This window comes from Nyctereutes procyonoides, unplaced genomic scaffold (genome assembly GCF_905146905.1).
Source record: "Nyctereutes procyonoides isolate TBG_1078 unplaced genomic scaffold, NYPRO_anot_genome, whole genome shotgun sequence".
Lineage (NCBI taxonomy): Eukaryota > Metazoa > Chordata > Mammalia > Carnivora > Canidae > Nyctereutes > Nyctereutes procyonoides.
Window position 1 is genome coordinate 7,538,457 of NW_026575052.1, and position 16,544 is coordinate 7,555,000.

At 36.9% G+C, this 16,544-nt stretch overlaps 1 protein-coding gene across 11 annotated transcripts in view; it reads right to left on the minus strand.

The window, feature by feature from the left end:
- The window catches only part of EIF4G3 (eukaryotic translation initiation factor 4 gamma 3), a 335,147-nt gene that overhangs the window by 124,122 nt on the left and 194,481 nt on the right, over positions 1–16,544 (minus strand). For all 11 annotated transcript variants that reach the window (XM_055331203.1, XM_055331202.1, XM_055331204.1 and 8 more), the window contains 3 exons: positions 16,390–16,504; positions 7,541–7,638; positions 5,108–5,230 (listed from right to left, as the gene is read on the minus strand). In XM_055331203.1, coding sequence (XP_055187178.1) covers positions 5,108–5,230; positions 7,541–7,638; positions 16,390–16,504 — 336 coding nt within the window. The remainder of the gene's footprint in view (positions 1–5,107; positions 5,231–7,540; positions 7,639–16,389; positions 16,505–16,544) is intronic.

A 16,544-nucleotide genomic window follows, 5' to 3' on the forward strand; every position in this document is an offset into this window, starting at 1 on the left:
AAAAATGGTATTTATAAAATGGAAAGAATGAATCCAGACATATTAAGTTATAGATATTAATGTGCATATATGCACTACAAAAGTCTGAAAGGATATTCACCAAAAAGTTAACAACTCTCAATAGTAAGATTTAAGGCTACAATCTCTTCCTTTACTATTCTTTTCCAATGAAGATTTATAATTTATATACATACAAAACTGAAGTATTTTAACTCTGAAAATGTATTTTCCATAACAGAAGATAAAGCTTGAAGGTTTCTTGTAATTTCTTTAAATTTTTTTAAAAAAAGATTTTATTCATCCATTCATGAAAGACAGAAGAGAGAGAGAGAGGGAGAGAGAGAGAGAGAGAGAGAGAGATGCAGAGACACAGGCAGAGGGAGAAGCAGGCTCCATGCAGGGAGCCTGACATGGGACTTGATCCAGGGTCTCCAAGATCACACCCCAAGTCGAAGGCGGGGCTAAACCAAGGTGGCGCTAAACCGCTGGGCTACCAGGGCTGCCCGGTTTCTTGTTAATTTCTTATAGCACTTCCTGTGACATCTACAACTACAGACACTGTAGTTATTGGATGACTGCAAGCTGCAATACCACTGTTCAGTGTCCGACTGGGAGTAGGTAGTAAGGGATAGGAATTGTACTACACATATACAAACTCAAGTCACATTTTCATTATAATTAGGATTCAGATTAAATCACACCACTATAACAGCAAAAACTTTCACAAAATTTAGTGAAGAACTATGAAAAAACATCCTTCAAGTTCAGTGAAGAATCACTGAACAAAAACGTAAAATTGAACATTAATGTGTCTCATAAGTGGATCTTCATTGGGATGTCAAAAACAATTTAAAACATATTTGCTCCACCAGCTTCCAAAAAGATATAGTATCTCAAAAGTCACCTTGTGTCAAATTTTGTTTTCTGACTTTAGGAAATTCCCATAGGCACTAAAGCTGGAGAATCTTAGTTTTATTAAAAATTCAGGTGTTTATCAAACCCTGTTGGAGACAGGCTTGATTAAATCAACAACCCTGCTTTATAACTCTAAGTAGGACTCCCTGACTGTCCATGTTCAAATTTCTTTTCAACAAAAAAATAGCTTAACACTAGCTAGTAAGGGTCTTTATTCATTTTGACATCTTATTTAAAACTTTTAAGAAAATCAAGCTCCACCTGGATACTTGTTTAAAGTTTACAACACTCTTCATACTATTGAAAGGTATATCTTTTTCTTTCCTTTCTTTTTTTTTAAACTCTATGTCCAACATGGGTCTCAAATTTACAAACCCAAGATCACGTGTCCTATGGACTGAGCCAGCCAGGCACCTCAAAAAGTATTGTTTTTAAGTCAGAAGAAATTATTTTTTTTAATTTTTTTTTTAATTTTTATTTATTTATGATAGTCACAGAGAGAGAGAGGCAGAGACACAGGCAGAGGGAGAAGCAGGCTCCATGCACCGGGAGCCCGATGTGGGATTCGATCCCAGGTCTCCAGGATCGCACCCTGGGCCAAAGGCAGGCGCCAAACTGCTGCGCCACCCAGGGATCCCAAGTCAGAAGAAATTACTAATGAGAAATTGTTTTATTAAAGATGAAAAATGATGTGATTTAATTTAATGACACTATTCTTTATTGCAGATAGCAGTAAAGCAAAAACATACCATATGTTTCAAGGTAGAGAAGGATATTAACTCATTAGTGCTATGACTGAGTCAACAAATGATATTTTAAATTTATTTCTTTTAGGTTTCATTTATTTATTCACAAGAGACAGAGAGAGACAGACAGAGACATATAAGCAGAGGGAGAAGCAGGCTCCCTATGGGGAGCTTGATGGCCACATGCAAGACTCGATAAGGAGGGGATAGGGATCATGGCCTGAGCCGAAGGCAAGATGCTCAACCATTGAGCCACCCAGGAGTCCCAACAAACGACATTATAAAAGCTAAGACTGAGGGCGCCTGGGTAGTTTAGTTGGTTAAGCATCTGACTCTTGACTTTGACTCAGGTCATGGTCTAAGGATAGAGAGATTGAACTTGGTATGGGCCTCTGTGCTCAGCAGGGACTCTGCTTAAGATTCTCTCTCCCTCTCCCCCCTCTTGTGTGTTCTTGTTCGCTCTCTCTAAAATAAATACATTAAAAAATAAAAGTTAACACTGGGTTTGTTGATATTATATGGGTGTCTCCTCGAAATTGTTTCTGCAAGAACTTACCTACTTACTGTATACAGATTACTTGTATCATTGTCTAAGCTTCAGAACCTAACTTTAAAAAACAAACAAAGAAAGGTTTTTATTTAATTTATTCATGAGAGACACACAGAGAGAGGCAGAGACACAGAGGAGAAGCAGGATCCTCATAGGGAACCCGATGCAGGACTTCATCCCTGGACCTAGGATCACGCCCTGGGCCAAAGGCAGATGCTCAACCACTGAGCCACCCAGGAGTTCCACTCCAAAACCTAACTATTATTGCTAAAACTATAGAACTAATTAACAAATGGTCAGAATTTAAGGTTTCCAGGTATCAAGTTAATAAGAAGCTCTTTAAAAGACTGAATGGCTTGCTGACTTTGGCAATTTTCCCAAATGACAGGAGAGGCTATATATCTTTCCTAAGATATGCCAGCAATCTGAAGTCTCCAACCTTTACTCTATCCCTACACCCTGTGGCATAGGACTCTCTCACATGTTGTAATAGTACTTCAATATAAGAGTAATGTGTAAAACGGGGGAAGGGGGGAAGGTAGTAGGGAGAGGAAGAAATATATATAAAGTAGTTCATTTAAAAAAATTCAGTGATTTTGATTCCCCACCCCAGCCTTTGGAAGTAGACTATGGAAGAAGCAACCTTTGGAAGCCTTGCCTATATAGCATCATGTATTTATTTTTACCCTAAAGGGTCCCCTAAAAACTTTTAAGGCATCTAGCACATTTCTTAATGCAGAAATGTTCCTGTGCCTTATCGCTATCAACAACAGAGACATAGGTGAGAGACTGTGTTGCCGAGGTAAAATAACAAAAACAACCCCCTTCTTTCCCATTTTAACATTTAAAAGATAAAAGGGAACTCTGAGATTACCATAATCCCTCATTTTACTTATTAAAAAAGTAGGGGTTAAAAGGACAATGTTCTGACCTAAGGTCATAAATTTAAGTGACATAATGGAGACATGCAGCAAGTGTTCTAGCACTCAAAGAGGTCTACCCATGCACCTCCATCTGTATTGTGTGATCACCTAAATGGGCACATGCATACATATAAAAATATGTTTTATTTATTCGATATATAAAATCTTTAGAAGTTATTCCATAGATAATTTTAAAACTTACGAAGCAGGACAATTCTAAATTCAATCTACTCTTTAGGGCAAACACAGTAGCAGCAAACCCTGTTTCTCCTCTCCCTTCTTGTCACATACACCTACTACAGTTCCTCTAAATTAACTCCTTATCTTGAATGCTTGCCAAAATGAAACTCATTAATCCCCTCTTCAAACATCACTATGTATACTCCATGCTATACTTTACTATAAATGCAGGATCTCTGATGAAAAATAAACAGCAAAAGGATTTCTGTAGCCGAAAGAGGGTAGGGTATCAAGCTGGTTAACATTAAGAAAACAAACCACAGGGAATTAAAATGCAAGAAGATATACTAAGACATGTTCAAGTTGATAATTCAAATACGAATCAACAAAAATATTTTAATTAATGTGGGAAAACACAGGAGCGCATGCATGGTGGCTCAGTGGTTAAATGTCTGCCTTCAGGTCAGGTCATGATCTCAGGGTCCTGGGATTGAGCCCCCCATCAGGCTCCCTGCTCCGTGGGAAGCCTGCTTCTCCTTCTCCCTCTGCTTCCCATTCCCCCTGTTTGTACACTCTCTGTCAAATAAATAAAATGTAAAAAAAAAATACACACACACTCACACACATATATGTGTGTGTGGGAAAACACAGACCAAACTTTATTGCCCTAAACAACCAATTCTAGGTTTTTCTGTAGTGTATGCCCTTATCTAACTGTGCACATAAAGTAGATAGCTTAAATGTATAAATGTTACCTATTCCATGTTCACTTCCAGGTTGGAAATTAAATAAATTCGCACATTTTTCAAGGGGCTCTAAACTCAGCCATGTATTTGTGATCCCAATTTTTAAGAACATTTTAAAAAACTTTTTAGTTCATCATTCTGAAATGATATTTAATCATTCCTATTACCTGTCATAAACTGGGCTACAAGTGAGGAAGCAAGCAACCACCTATTCCTTAATAATTTTCATTTTATCTGTTTTATAAACTGAGCTCTCAGTTTATTTAAAGCTTTGAAAATCACTCATCTCCTCTGAATGGTTTATCAAAATTTAAAGTGACCAAGTGATGAAATAAAAATCCTGGCAAATTTGGGGACTTCCAGTCTCTACTGTGGTTTACTAAACTCCAGTTCTTCCTGGAATGTCTTAATTTCTAAAAGCAAGAAAGTGAACTTTTAGAAGATAATAATAACCACATTCTGCAACAGGAACAAAAAGGTGCTGAGCTGACAATATTTCCTAATAACCCATGTAAATAACGAAAGGAGACACCCTCCAATTAAAAAAGATCATTTATGCAGCCTTAAAAGTAGGAGGTATAACTAAAACACTAAAACACTCTGAATTACACAGGCATAGGCATTTGTCCCAGACAATACTGCTAAATAACAATGTTTAAATTTTTAATCTTAAAGTTTTCACAAATATATTGTACAGCATTTAATTCCTAAGACTCCATATTGAAACATGAAATACTCAATTACTGATGAGGTTTCTATAGGAACTGCAGCTCCTTTTGGTGTTATGCAATAGTTCATTAGGAAAAGAGTGGCAGAAGCTATGCTCTGAATGTGGAGATAATACATAGAAATATAATGAATACAAATCTAGAAGTTGTAACAATTTGTAATGAGAAAGAACATGTCTGCTTAAATATCATTTAGATATTCAAGGCGATGAGACAACTGATGGATATGAGAAGTACAAAAGTGGCTATAGAATGAAGAGCCCAGCAGAAGTTAGCAAACAAATATACAGCATATTCCTCATGACTCACTCTGTCTTACCTGAGGAGGAGTAGGTGTGGAAGTAGGTCTCCCTATGGGTGGAGTAGGATTTCTGCTGCCACCTCCAGACATAATCTCCTCTGTTATGTCTTTCCCTCCCTGGTTAGGATCCCGAATTCTTATCTACAAGGTAAGAATAAGATGGCATATTTAGAGACGGGTATCTATGTATATCTATAGACATATGATGTGTTAACAATATAAACTGGGAAGCCTATCAAATATCAAAGTGATAATCACCACACGTGACTTTATTTCTATCACAGAACTGTATGGGGTCATTCAAAGAAATTTAGGACATTATTTCTGACATGAACTAATTAGAATAACAAATGGGACCTAGTTGGCTGAATTTCTAGGTCAAAAAGGCAAAATATTAATGCTTATCTTGTAAGCACTGACAAATTAGTTGATTTTATTTACACTGCTTAACATAAGATTCATAAGTAAAATTGTTTTAGAATATATATTATTCTGTAGAATAAAGTTTTATGGGTCATAAATGGTTTTTTAATAAATGAAGAATGCACATATCCTTGTAATTAGGAATAGGAATTTATGTTGCAGATACCTTACATATGTAAAAATGTTGACTGCAATAGTAGCTGTTTGAGCAAAGCCATAGAAACAAGCTCAAGGCTGATCAAGGACACAATAATTTAAAAATTATATTGCATCTTTAAAATTAAATATCAGCCAGTAGAAAGAATGAAATAGATCTACATGTACTGATATGGAATGATCATTCAGGTGTATTGGTAGGTAAAAAGATTCAAGATGCAGAAGAGTATGTATAGTATTCTTTCAATTTTTTAAAGGCTACCTATGCTTACAGCTGTCAGTGGAAATAGTGCTGCAAAGGAGATGGAGCACCTGGGTCTGACCTTCCATCCTGTGACAGTGCTGAGACAAAGGCCCCTTGTACTATTACTGCCTACAGAAGGAAACCAAGGTAGCTCTAGCTTCTTTGAAATGTCAAAGCATTTGCTAATAAAACACCTGGATCTGGAAGCTGTTTTGGGCTTTTTTTTTTTTTTTTGGGTATATTCTTTTACTGGAGTTTGATTTGCCAACATATAGTAGTAATACCCAGTGCTCATTCCAACAAGTGCCCCCCTCAGCGCCCATCACCCAGTCACCCCATCCCCCTGCCCACTCCCTCTTCCACTACCCCTCACCCCTTGTTCATTTCCCAGAGTCGAGGGTCTCTCATGTTTTGTCATCTTTCTGATTTTACCCACTCATTTTATTTCCTTTCCTGTTTTGGGAATTCTTAAGTAAGATTTCTAACATCAGCCATTTTTCAGGTACAGAAACTTGTCTCTACTACAGTTTTAAATATTGCTTTTGTTCTACTTTCTTGTTCAGTAAAATATATTATGTCTTCCATTTTCATCATCTTCTGTAATGATGTTTCTACATTCTGGGTGTTTGGCATATCCAACATCTATTATGCTATCTCCATATTTCTGAAGCATACTTTCTCAACATCAGTGTCCTGATACTGGCATGTCCTGTTTATTTTATTTTATTTTTTTTCCAAAGTAGCTCATTTTATTTTTTTTTTTAATATAAAAAATGGGACTGGGGAGACAGGGACAGATGCAGGGGATGGCAGGGTCTCTCCTGGCCTCAGGCCTCTGTCCCCCCATCCTGCAGAGGGAGAGACAGTCAGAGGAAGAATGTCCTGTTTATTTCAATGTGTGCATAATAAATTTGTATCCGATAATCAAAGAGCCCATGTTTGGAACTTTATTTTTATTAAATAAGAGCACTTTCAAGGGTACTGATTGCTATCATATCCCTCCCACCTATCTCATCCTTGTGAATCTCATTTTATGCTATGATATCCCTCCTAATGGATAAGAGATTGCAAGCCATTCTTCTGGCAATGTGAATTTTATATTACTGCACTCTAATTTTCTTGGGCCTGGGCAAAGCCCCTGTAACTTCTTAAAAACAGAATACATTTTCTAAACTCTATTTCTAAAAATAAATCTATTTCACAGGGAGGATTTTTCTTATTGTCCTTAACACTGTGCTGAGTTTTCCCCTTTAAGTTCATATTTGCGTGCAGAGCTGATCAGGACTGAAGTTAAAGGACAATAATCAGTAGGTAAAAATAGATGTCAAATTTCTCCCACTTAGTAAGATCTTAGCAGAGTAAACCTCCTAGTTCTAAAGAAGGCATGATGTCATCTAGCATATCTAGCTCAGTGCATGCTGAAAAATGATATTAAGCAAATTGTTTTTTTATAACTTCTACTTATTATGTCCATACAAATTGTCTGGGTCTAGCAATAAGGATATAAACAACAAAAATTGGCAGTCATTTGTGAACTGAGAGGTAATGATTACAACTATGTGTACACTTATTCGACAAGAGGGTGGACATTCTATTTTAAAATAAAAAAATTAATAAGTATCTCTTACTGTTTTTTTCTCTCTCTTGGCTGGAGGGGGCTGCTGCTGTGTAGGCACTATGATTGGTGCTGACTGATACACTGGCTGACTTGGGTAAAAAGGCGTTCCTAAAGAATTAGAAAGAAATGAAAAGAAAAACTCAGTTATTTTGTCAACCACTATAAGAATACTATTAGCCCTGTGGATTTGGACAATAAGTTAATTTAAAAAAGGTAAAAAAGTAACAAAAACATTCCTCTTAATCATCTCTATTTACTAGCTCCCCTCTATTTACTGAAGTGGTCAAGGAATGATTCCCAGTCATAAACAACTTTTTGTTAGCATCCAATATGAAAACAACTAAATAACCACTCCTGCAGACTGCCACAACAGTCACCTTTCAAAAAAAATGAATTGTACTACAGCACTAATCTTAAAAAATCTATTCTGGGGAGCCTGACCATTTCCCATTTCCTGCAATATGATTCTCAAGCAAGGGTCTGTCTTAATGTTGTGTGTGGGTTTGGTCAGAGGCAAGAGAACATATGTGATCATCCTGTGGAGTGGGAGCAATCTGATTCTTCTCCCTACTTACAGAGAACCACTGTCATATCATAGGGAACTACCATTTAGGCTTACCAAATGTCATACTGTTGGAGCAGAAAAAAAGGCTGAGATTAAGCAGTCAAAAAATAAAATCTGATACTGAAAGTCCAGGTTCCAGGGTTCTAACTACATTATGTACCATACTCCTTAGCTCCATACCTTTGCTCTAGCTACAATCTATCTCTACTACTATCCCTTGAGGACACTAGTCTCTTTGACATTGTTCTCACCTTTTGACAATGTTGTCCTTCTATCTGAAATTATTTTCTTCCACCCAGCCCTTGTATTCTTTTATTTTTTAAGATTTTTTTATTTATTTATTCATAGAGATGGAGAGAGAGAGAGAGAGAGAGAGAGAGAGAGAGAGAGAGAGGCAGAGACACAGGCAGAGGGAGAAGCAAGCTCCATGCAGAGAGCCCGACGTGGGACTCGATCCAGGGTCTCCAGGATCATGCCCTGGGCTGCAAGCAGCGCTATAACGCTGCGCCACTGGGGCTGCCCGCCCTTGTATTCTTAATGAATACTTTAACTTTTGAAACTTTGACTATTATCATAATTACTATTAAGCCAGAGTACTTGCAGTAGAGGTGATGAGAGGAAGGGTCAGATACTGGATACATTAAGTAAAACCTACAGATTTGCTGATAGAGTGGATGTGACTATGAGACAAAGTGTCAAGGAAAACTCTTAAGGTTTTTTTTTGTTGCAGCAAGTGGAAGAATGGAAGTGCTATTTACTGTGCTATTTACTTACTGAGATAAGGAAAACTGAGGAAGAGTAGAGTTTTAAGGGATAAAAATCAAGAGTTCAATTTTGGACAAGTAAAGTTTGAGTTTCTTACTAGACCTTCAAAGGCAGATAGCAGGGATCCCTGGGTGGCGCAGCGGTTTGGCGCCTATTTACTTACTGAGATAAGGAAAACTGGAGGAAGAGTAGAGTTTTAAGGGATAAAAATCAAGAGTTCAATTTTGGACATGTAAAGTTTGAGTTTCTTACTAGACCTTCAAAGGCAGATAGCAGGGATCCCTGGGTGGCGCAGCGGTTTGGTGCCTGGCTTTGGCCCAGGGCGCGATCCTGGAGACCCGGGATCGAATCCCACATCGGGCTCCTGGTGCATGGAGCCTGCTTCTCCCTCTGCCTATGTCTCTGCCTCTCTCTCTCTCTCTCTCTCTCTCTCTCTCTCTCTCTGTGACTATCATAAATAAATTAAAATTAAAAAAAAATTTAAAAAAAAGGCAGATAGCAAGTAGGCAGGAAGGGACCCAAGTCTGGAATCAGAAAATAGGTATCCATTTTGGAATTAGAAGAGTATGGACAAAATTTAAACCATGAAACTGGGTAACTGAGGAAATCAGTACAAATAGAGAATAAACCCAAGGATGAAATTTTGGAGCACTCTATGCTGTTCAGAAATTACAGGTATGAAGAAAAAAACCAGCAAAGGAGATGAAAAAGAAAATCAAAGCAGCGGCTGAAGTAAAAAGAATGGTTCAGGAATGGGGAGTGTGCATAACTATGTAAAATGGTGCTGAGAGGTCAACAGAGACTCAGCAAAGTAGAATTCACAGGTAACCCTGACAAAAGTTATGTGCGTGGGGGCAGGGAAGTACATCCTAATTAAGGTGGGCTCAACCGTGAATGAGATGGAAATGAAGACCGTTGAGCATAGATAACTCCTTTTCTCAAAATTCTGCTATAAAGGGAAGCAGAAAAATGGTTTTTGTTTTGTTTTGTTTTTTAAGATGGGAATTAAACTGCATATACCTGTATGCCAAAGGGGCTAATCTAGTAAAAAAGAAAAAAAAATGATAATGCCAGCAACAGAGAAGAACAGCTAGAGTAATAGCCATAAATGTGTACATGATTGGATCCAGTGCACAAGTATAAGATTGGCTTTGGTAGAAGCAGTGACAGTTGAGCTTTGATAACAAGAAGGAAAAACAAAGGTATGAAAGTAGTTAGTTAACAAGTAAAATCCTTGGTACATTAGTAAACAGTCAAATAATACTGGCTCTATTATGACTCATCATAATATTATGACTCGTCATCATCAACATCAAACCATCCCCACCATCCTCACAATAGTTTTCAAGTGGTAATTTCCTGGAAGCAGTATGATTTGCAGTACCAGAACCCTGCAAGTCTCAATCAAATTTGGAGATCTAAACAGGGGGCACAGCTAGGATTTCAATGAATTCAATATAAAAAGAGAAAAACACATTAGCCATGCTTCTAGTAGTACATAAACTATTCTCAAACTCAAGCTTAAATAAGCAATTCTATACTATCCTATATATCACTAGTTCCAAAACTCAGAAAACAATCCTCTAAAATTGGTTTCAAATACTGCCAGGTAAGTAATACAATCTGCTCATCTTGCCATATTCTTTAAACTAAGTGAAATAAGATCCAAAAGGTGAATCAGGGCAGCCCGGGCAGCTCAGCGGTTTAGCGCCGCCTTCAGCCCAGGGCCTGATCCTGGTGACCTGGGATCAAGTCCCACTTCGGGCTTCCTGCACAGAGCCTGCTTCTCCCTCTGCCTGTGTCTCTACTGCCGCCACCCCCAAAACCCCACCATCTCTCATGAATAAATAAAATCTTTTTTTTTTTTTAAAAAAAGGTGAATCATCCCACTAAGAAAAAATCAGATTGTTCTAAGGAAACATTTTTCAGTCAGTACGACTGGGGTAGAGACTGGCATATAATACACATGCAATAAATACCATCTGAATATACCTGGCACCACAGGATATCTCAATAATGGGGTTAAACACAATTAGCAAAATATCAAGTCAACTGTGGACCCCAGCAGAGTGAGCCTTCTACCAAATAATGGTTATCTTTTATAAAATATTAATCCAACTTCTTATATAGTCAAAGACATTTAAAAACATTTATTTTGGGATTCCTGGGTGGCTCAGTCAGTTAAGTGTCTACGGGCCGGGCCCTGGGAGCAAGCCCTTCTCTCTTTCCCTCTGCCTGCTGACCCTGCTTGTGCTCATTCTCTCTCTCTCCCTGTCAAATAAATAAATAAAATATTTAAAAACTAAAATAAAAACTTTAATTAAAAATGTGAGTAACTTTTACATACTATTTATCAATTAGGCACATTACTTAATGACCCTGACCTCATATGAATGGAATGTAGCCAGGTTTATCTAGATCAGGGGTATGTCAACTAAAGCCATAAGGCTAATAAATCCAGTGTAATTTTATAAACAAAGTTTATTAGAATACACCCACATACAGTATTTTATCTATTACCTATGGATTCTCTTTCACTAAAATGGCAGAGTTGAATAGATGCAACAGAAACCATATGGCCTGCAAAACCTGTAATATCGCCCTTTATAAAAAATAAGGCTGATCCTTTCTTCCCCGATCCCTGATATCAATCAGTGGTTCTCTAAACCTCAGTCTATACAGAATGTGTCAATGATATATGGCAAAATTTATACAATAATAGTATTACTATAATAGCACAAACCGAGCCACAACTATAGGCTTGCCAATTTGACATTTTGGAAAGGTCTGTTACTATTTTGAAATTATTTCAGTCTTGTTCCTTTGTTCTTGAAACAACCTTCCTTTGTGAAATGCTATTGATATTAAATAGCAGTTTTCTTTGAAAGTCTTTGTGGCAAAATTTAAAAAATAATAGTCCTATATGTTTCTTCCTTTATTTTACTTACTTACTTACTTACTTACTTACTTACTTACTTATTTATTTATTTATTTATTTATTTATTTATTTATTTAAATTTTGTTTGACCAGGATATTGAAAGATCTGGGAACCAGTGGTCTGGACAACATTTAGATTTCTTCTCAATGGTAAAGCCCCCAGCACAATAATCAAACAAATGTACTGTAAGATCCTGAAAGGCAAGGAGACTATCTTAACATCTACATTCTACAAAATACCCATCATGTGGTCTTATACATTGCAAGTCTTCTAAAAACCTATCAAAACTGAATTTTTCCATAGAAACAAATATAGGTGGTTAAATATGCAGGTCAGCACATAAAAGCTCATATTTATCTCATGATATCCCATAATAATCATAAGCTCAGTATACAAGCATGTCAACAATCACAGTATTTTTTTTTAAAGATTTATTTATTTATTTTAAAGAGAGAGCACAAGCAGGAGGGGCAGAAAGAGAAGGAGAGAGAATCTCAAGCAGAACCCGCACTGAGCACAGAGCCCAACAAAGGGCTTAATCCCAGGACCCCAAGATAAGTCACCTGAGCCAAAACCAAGAGTCTGTTGCTTAACTGACTGCACCACTGAGGCACCCCAACAATCACAGTATTAACACTCCATGAAAACACAATCAAATTCAACTTTGGATGTTTGAACACTTCCCAACTCCACATACCATGGGGAACAATGGATGAATCCTTCAGCTCTTAGGAGGTGAATAAGGTGCCCAAGCCCCACAAAATTCAGGAAGGGTGGAAAATAAAATGAAAGGGGGAGGTAGAAATCACAAGATAGAGTGAGAAAAAGGGAGAGTATACTAGTTTGAAGGAAAGGACAACGGGATGTTTTATAACAATGTAAATTCTCAAGCTTTTCTTTTCCTTTCTCAGTATCACTGTCACTACTAACCACACCTCTTTGCTCCCACCAAACACCAATTTTTTACAACTTGGGCCACCACTCCTAGCGTTTGCCTGGAAGTAATGTCAGTCTTCATGAGGTACTTATTTTTCTAATATAATAGGCATCAAAATATTTAAGAAACACTGATGAGAGAAAAACTGAAAAATGACATTGATCAAATACTATTCATTATTTTTTCTCAACACTATAGAAACACCACTAGAATTATACTGCACAAATACAATTTTATGATCTTGGTTATTGAACTTTAGGGTAGGTAAAAATATTCTTTGAGAATCACTGTTCAAGATTTAAACTGAACAGAGGAGCAAAATGCTAGTGCCCCAGAGTGAACTGTAAGCTAAGGACAAAGAACTAAGAATTCTGTAAAACAGTCAGTCTAACTTACCAACTCAGCCACTAGGGAAGTAAGAAACAAGACTAGGATTTGTTCCTTATCAGTTCAGCTAGAGGAAGCCCCTCTGCCCTAGAGTGGAGGACTGCAGTGCTTTAGAATACAGAACTAGGACTTCATTCCTTATACTTTTTTTTTTTTTACCTGAACCCAAGGTTAGGAAGGAAGAGGAGGGAGAGTAAAGGGGGGACATCAAGATCAGAAGGAAATGAAGAACTAAAGTGGAGGGGTAAGAGAAGACGAGATTCCAAGGAGAAAATATGAAAGGGGTGTTCTTGGCTTCTAGACCATAAGGCCAGAATAGCTGCCCGAAAGTAGTATAGCTGAAGGATTCTCACATTGATGGGAACTACTGGATCAAAACTTTTAAGTCTGATAAAAGCATATTAACTACTATACACTTTAAATCTGAAATATCTGCCCAAATAAGGAAAATAGTCTGAATCTCCTATCAATAGAGGACTGGATTATACATTATGATTCATTACTAAAATGGAATACTATGTGGATTGAATTCTATAGCTGGGCAGCCGGAGTGGCTTAGGGGTTTAGCACCGCCTTCAGCCCAGGGCATGATCCTGGAGACCCCTGCATGGAGCCTGCTTCTCCCTCTGTCTATGTCTCTGCCTCTCTCTCTCTCTCTCTCTCTCTGTCTCTCATGAATAAATAAAAAAAATAAAAAATAAAAAAGAATTCTATAGCTAATGAAATGGGAAGGTGTCCAGGAATATACTGTGAGATGGAGGGAAAAACCAAGAAAGTTTTAGAACATTACAAATAGTATGTGCCCATTTTTATTAAAAATTGTTTAAATATAAGTGAAAAATATGTTAATCTGTTATATTTTTTCTATAGGAATGGAGAAAGGGAGAAAAACTGGCTATTTCAACTTTTTACATTCTATATTATTTGCATTTTTCTCACTAACTTGGTTACTTTCATAATGAAAAATTAAGGTTGCTTTTTTCATCTTAAGGAAACTAGGTAAACTGTTTTAATCTAGATGGCAAACTGCTTACTTGATGGATTTGGGATCTGTGTAATAATTTTCCTAAGAAGAAAGAATATCTAGCAAAGGAAACAAACATCAACAATATCTGAGATACAAGTGCCCCTCAATATCCTGCTTTTTGTAAAAATAAAACAAACACAGTATATGTAATAGAAATAACGCCAAATATGTTATAATATTGTATATACAAATCAGCAAAATATTGTCCTGCCATTAAACTCATCTATATCGTTTCTATATATACTGCAGTAGTATTAAAGTACAATAAAGAGGGCTGGCACAGATTCCTAACAGAATTTTAAGGACAATATTTTCGGAGTCAAAAAGTCATTTATATAATGTGTAAATAGACCAGGATTCAGCAAGGCAACTTTCAAAATTATTTTATATTTAAGAAGATACAACTACATTCCCACTACAACATGGAAATGAAAGAGAAAATGTGATTTTCAAGAGAAAATGTGGATTTCAGTATGTTTACTCTGACAGCTAATCTCATTTACAGTTTTCTATTAGATTAATTCTTGATTATATCAACAGACAATTTTACAATTAAACATAATTTTAATTGGGGGTGACTGGGTGGTTCAGTTGGTTAGGTGTCTTGACTCTTGATTTTGGCTCAGGTCATGATCTCAGGGTCCTGAGATCAAGCCCTTTTTCTGGGGTCTGTGCTCAGTGGGGAGTCTGCTTGCCCCTCTCCCTCTGCTCCTCCCCCTGTGCTCTCTCTCTCTCTCAAATAAATAAAATCTTTTTAAAAATTAGAAAATCATTGTAATTGGATTTAAATTTATAGAATAAGTACAAATACAAAGGCACTAAGGTGGCGTGAAAACTCCCAAGTTCAAACTAAGTTCAAGGGACACTTCAACAGTAATGATAATATTCTAAATCAAAGCTGGGTGATATACATGTATTATTTTACATTAAAACACATATATGTAACATGTTGTTTTGAAAAATCAAGTATTTCCAAGTAAAATAACAACTTTAGTAAAGCCAGGTTTCATACACACACACGCACATACACACACACACACACACTTGAGATATTTAATGGCATAATGAAGTACATCATTTTGTATCTGCAATTTCACAAGCAATAGTGGCCAAAGTGAGAGAAATCTAGAAGTGGTAAAACCAGATAACACTTTGTCCCTGGCCTATTTCACCTCAAAACCTAACGGAAATGTTTGTGAGCTCTTCTAATATCAATTATTTTGCTGTAAAGGTTTTTAACAGAGACACTAAATCTCAAAGTTAGGAAACTGGTTACTGGACACCTTTTTATCTGTAATAGATTACGTAATAATGAAGTATAATATGTGGGAGACGTTTATTGAATAAGTTATTTTTATTACTCTTTAACTTAGTACAGGTTCATAAACAAAGTACAAACATGGCACTTACTTCTCTATATTAAAAACATCTGTGATTTTTCAAGGCATTCTTATTTCACTAATCCTCAAAAACACCTTTTTTTTTTTTTTTTAGATTTTATTTATTTATTCATGAGAGACACAGAGAGAGAGGCAGAGACACAGGCAGAGGGAGAAGCAGGCTCCATGCAGGGAGCCTGATGTGGGACTCGATCCTGGGTCTCCAGGATCAGGCCCTGGGTCGAAGGCGGCGCTAAGCCACTGAGCCACCTGGGCTGCCCCTCAAAAACATCGTATGACAGATTTGTCACAATTTTACAGAAAAGGAATCATAGGGATACTGAGTTATATTCAGTCATCCCACCTCAACAGCCTATAGTTACTGTTTCAGGTGACAGGGCAGTAGTGAACAAAACAATGAAATTCCTTGTTTTTGTGGATAGTACATTCTAGTAGGAAAACATTAAACATTTTGGTAAATAGTGCTGAATGTTTATACTGTACTATATTTATAAAAAAAAATCTGTGCTTAAGTGGATCCACACAGTTCAAAGCAGTGATGTCCAACAGTTTTAGATTTATTCCATCAGCAAAAATCCAGGTAATGATGAGTTGGTTGCAGATTCAGAACCTTGAGACATGGGTTTTTTGCAACAGAATTACCAACTCTTTTAGGAGTCATTCATTAACTAAATATACTCCTGTAATACTCTTTCCTTGTAAGTCACTAAAATGCTTTCCATTTAGAATGTTTGCAACATTTAAAAATCCTTTATACCACTGCCTAAACTGATTGGCCAAACAAGAAAAAGAAATAAACACAACAAACTTCCAAATATTGCCCAATATTTCATACATACCATAAGCATTGGGGAAGTCCCCAGGTCCTGGTCCAGGATAAAAAGGCCCGGGTCCTGGAGGTTGAACTGGATACTGTTGTGGGGGCCCGACATAAGGAGGACCACTATGACGGTACTAGAAAAGAGAAGTTAAAGACATTTATAAATAATGTGGT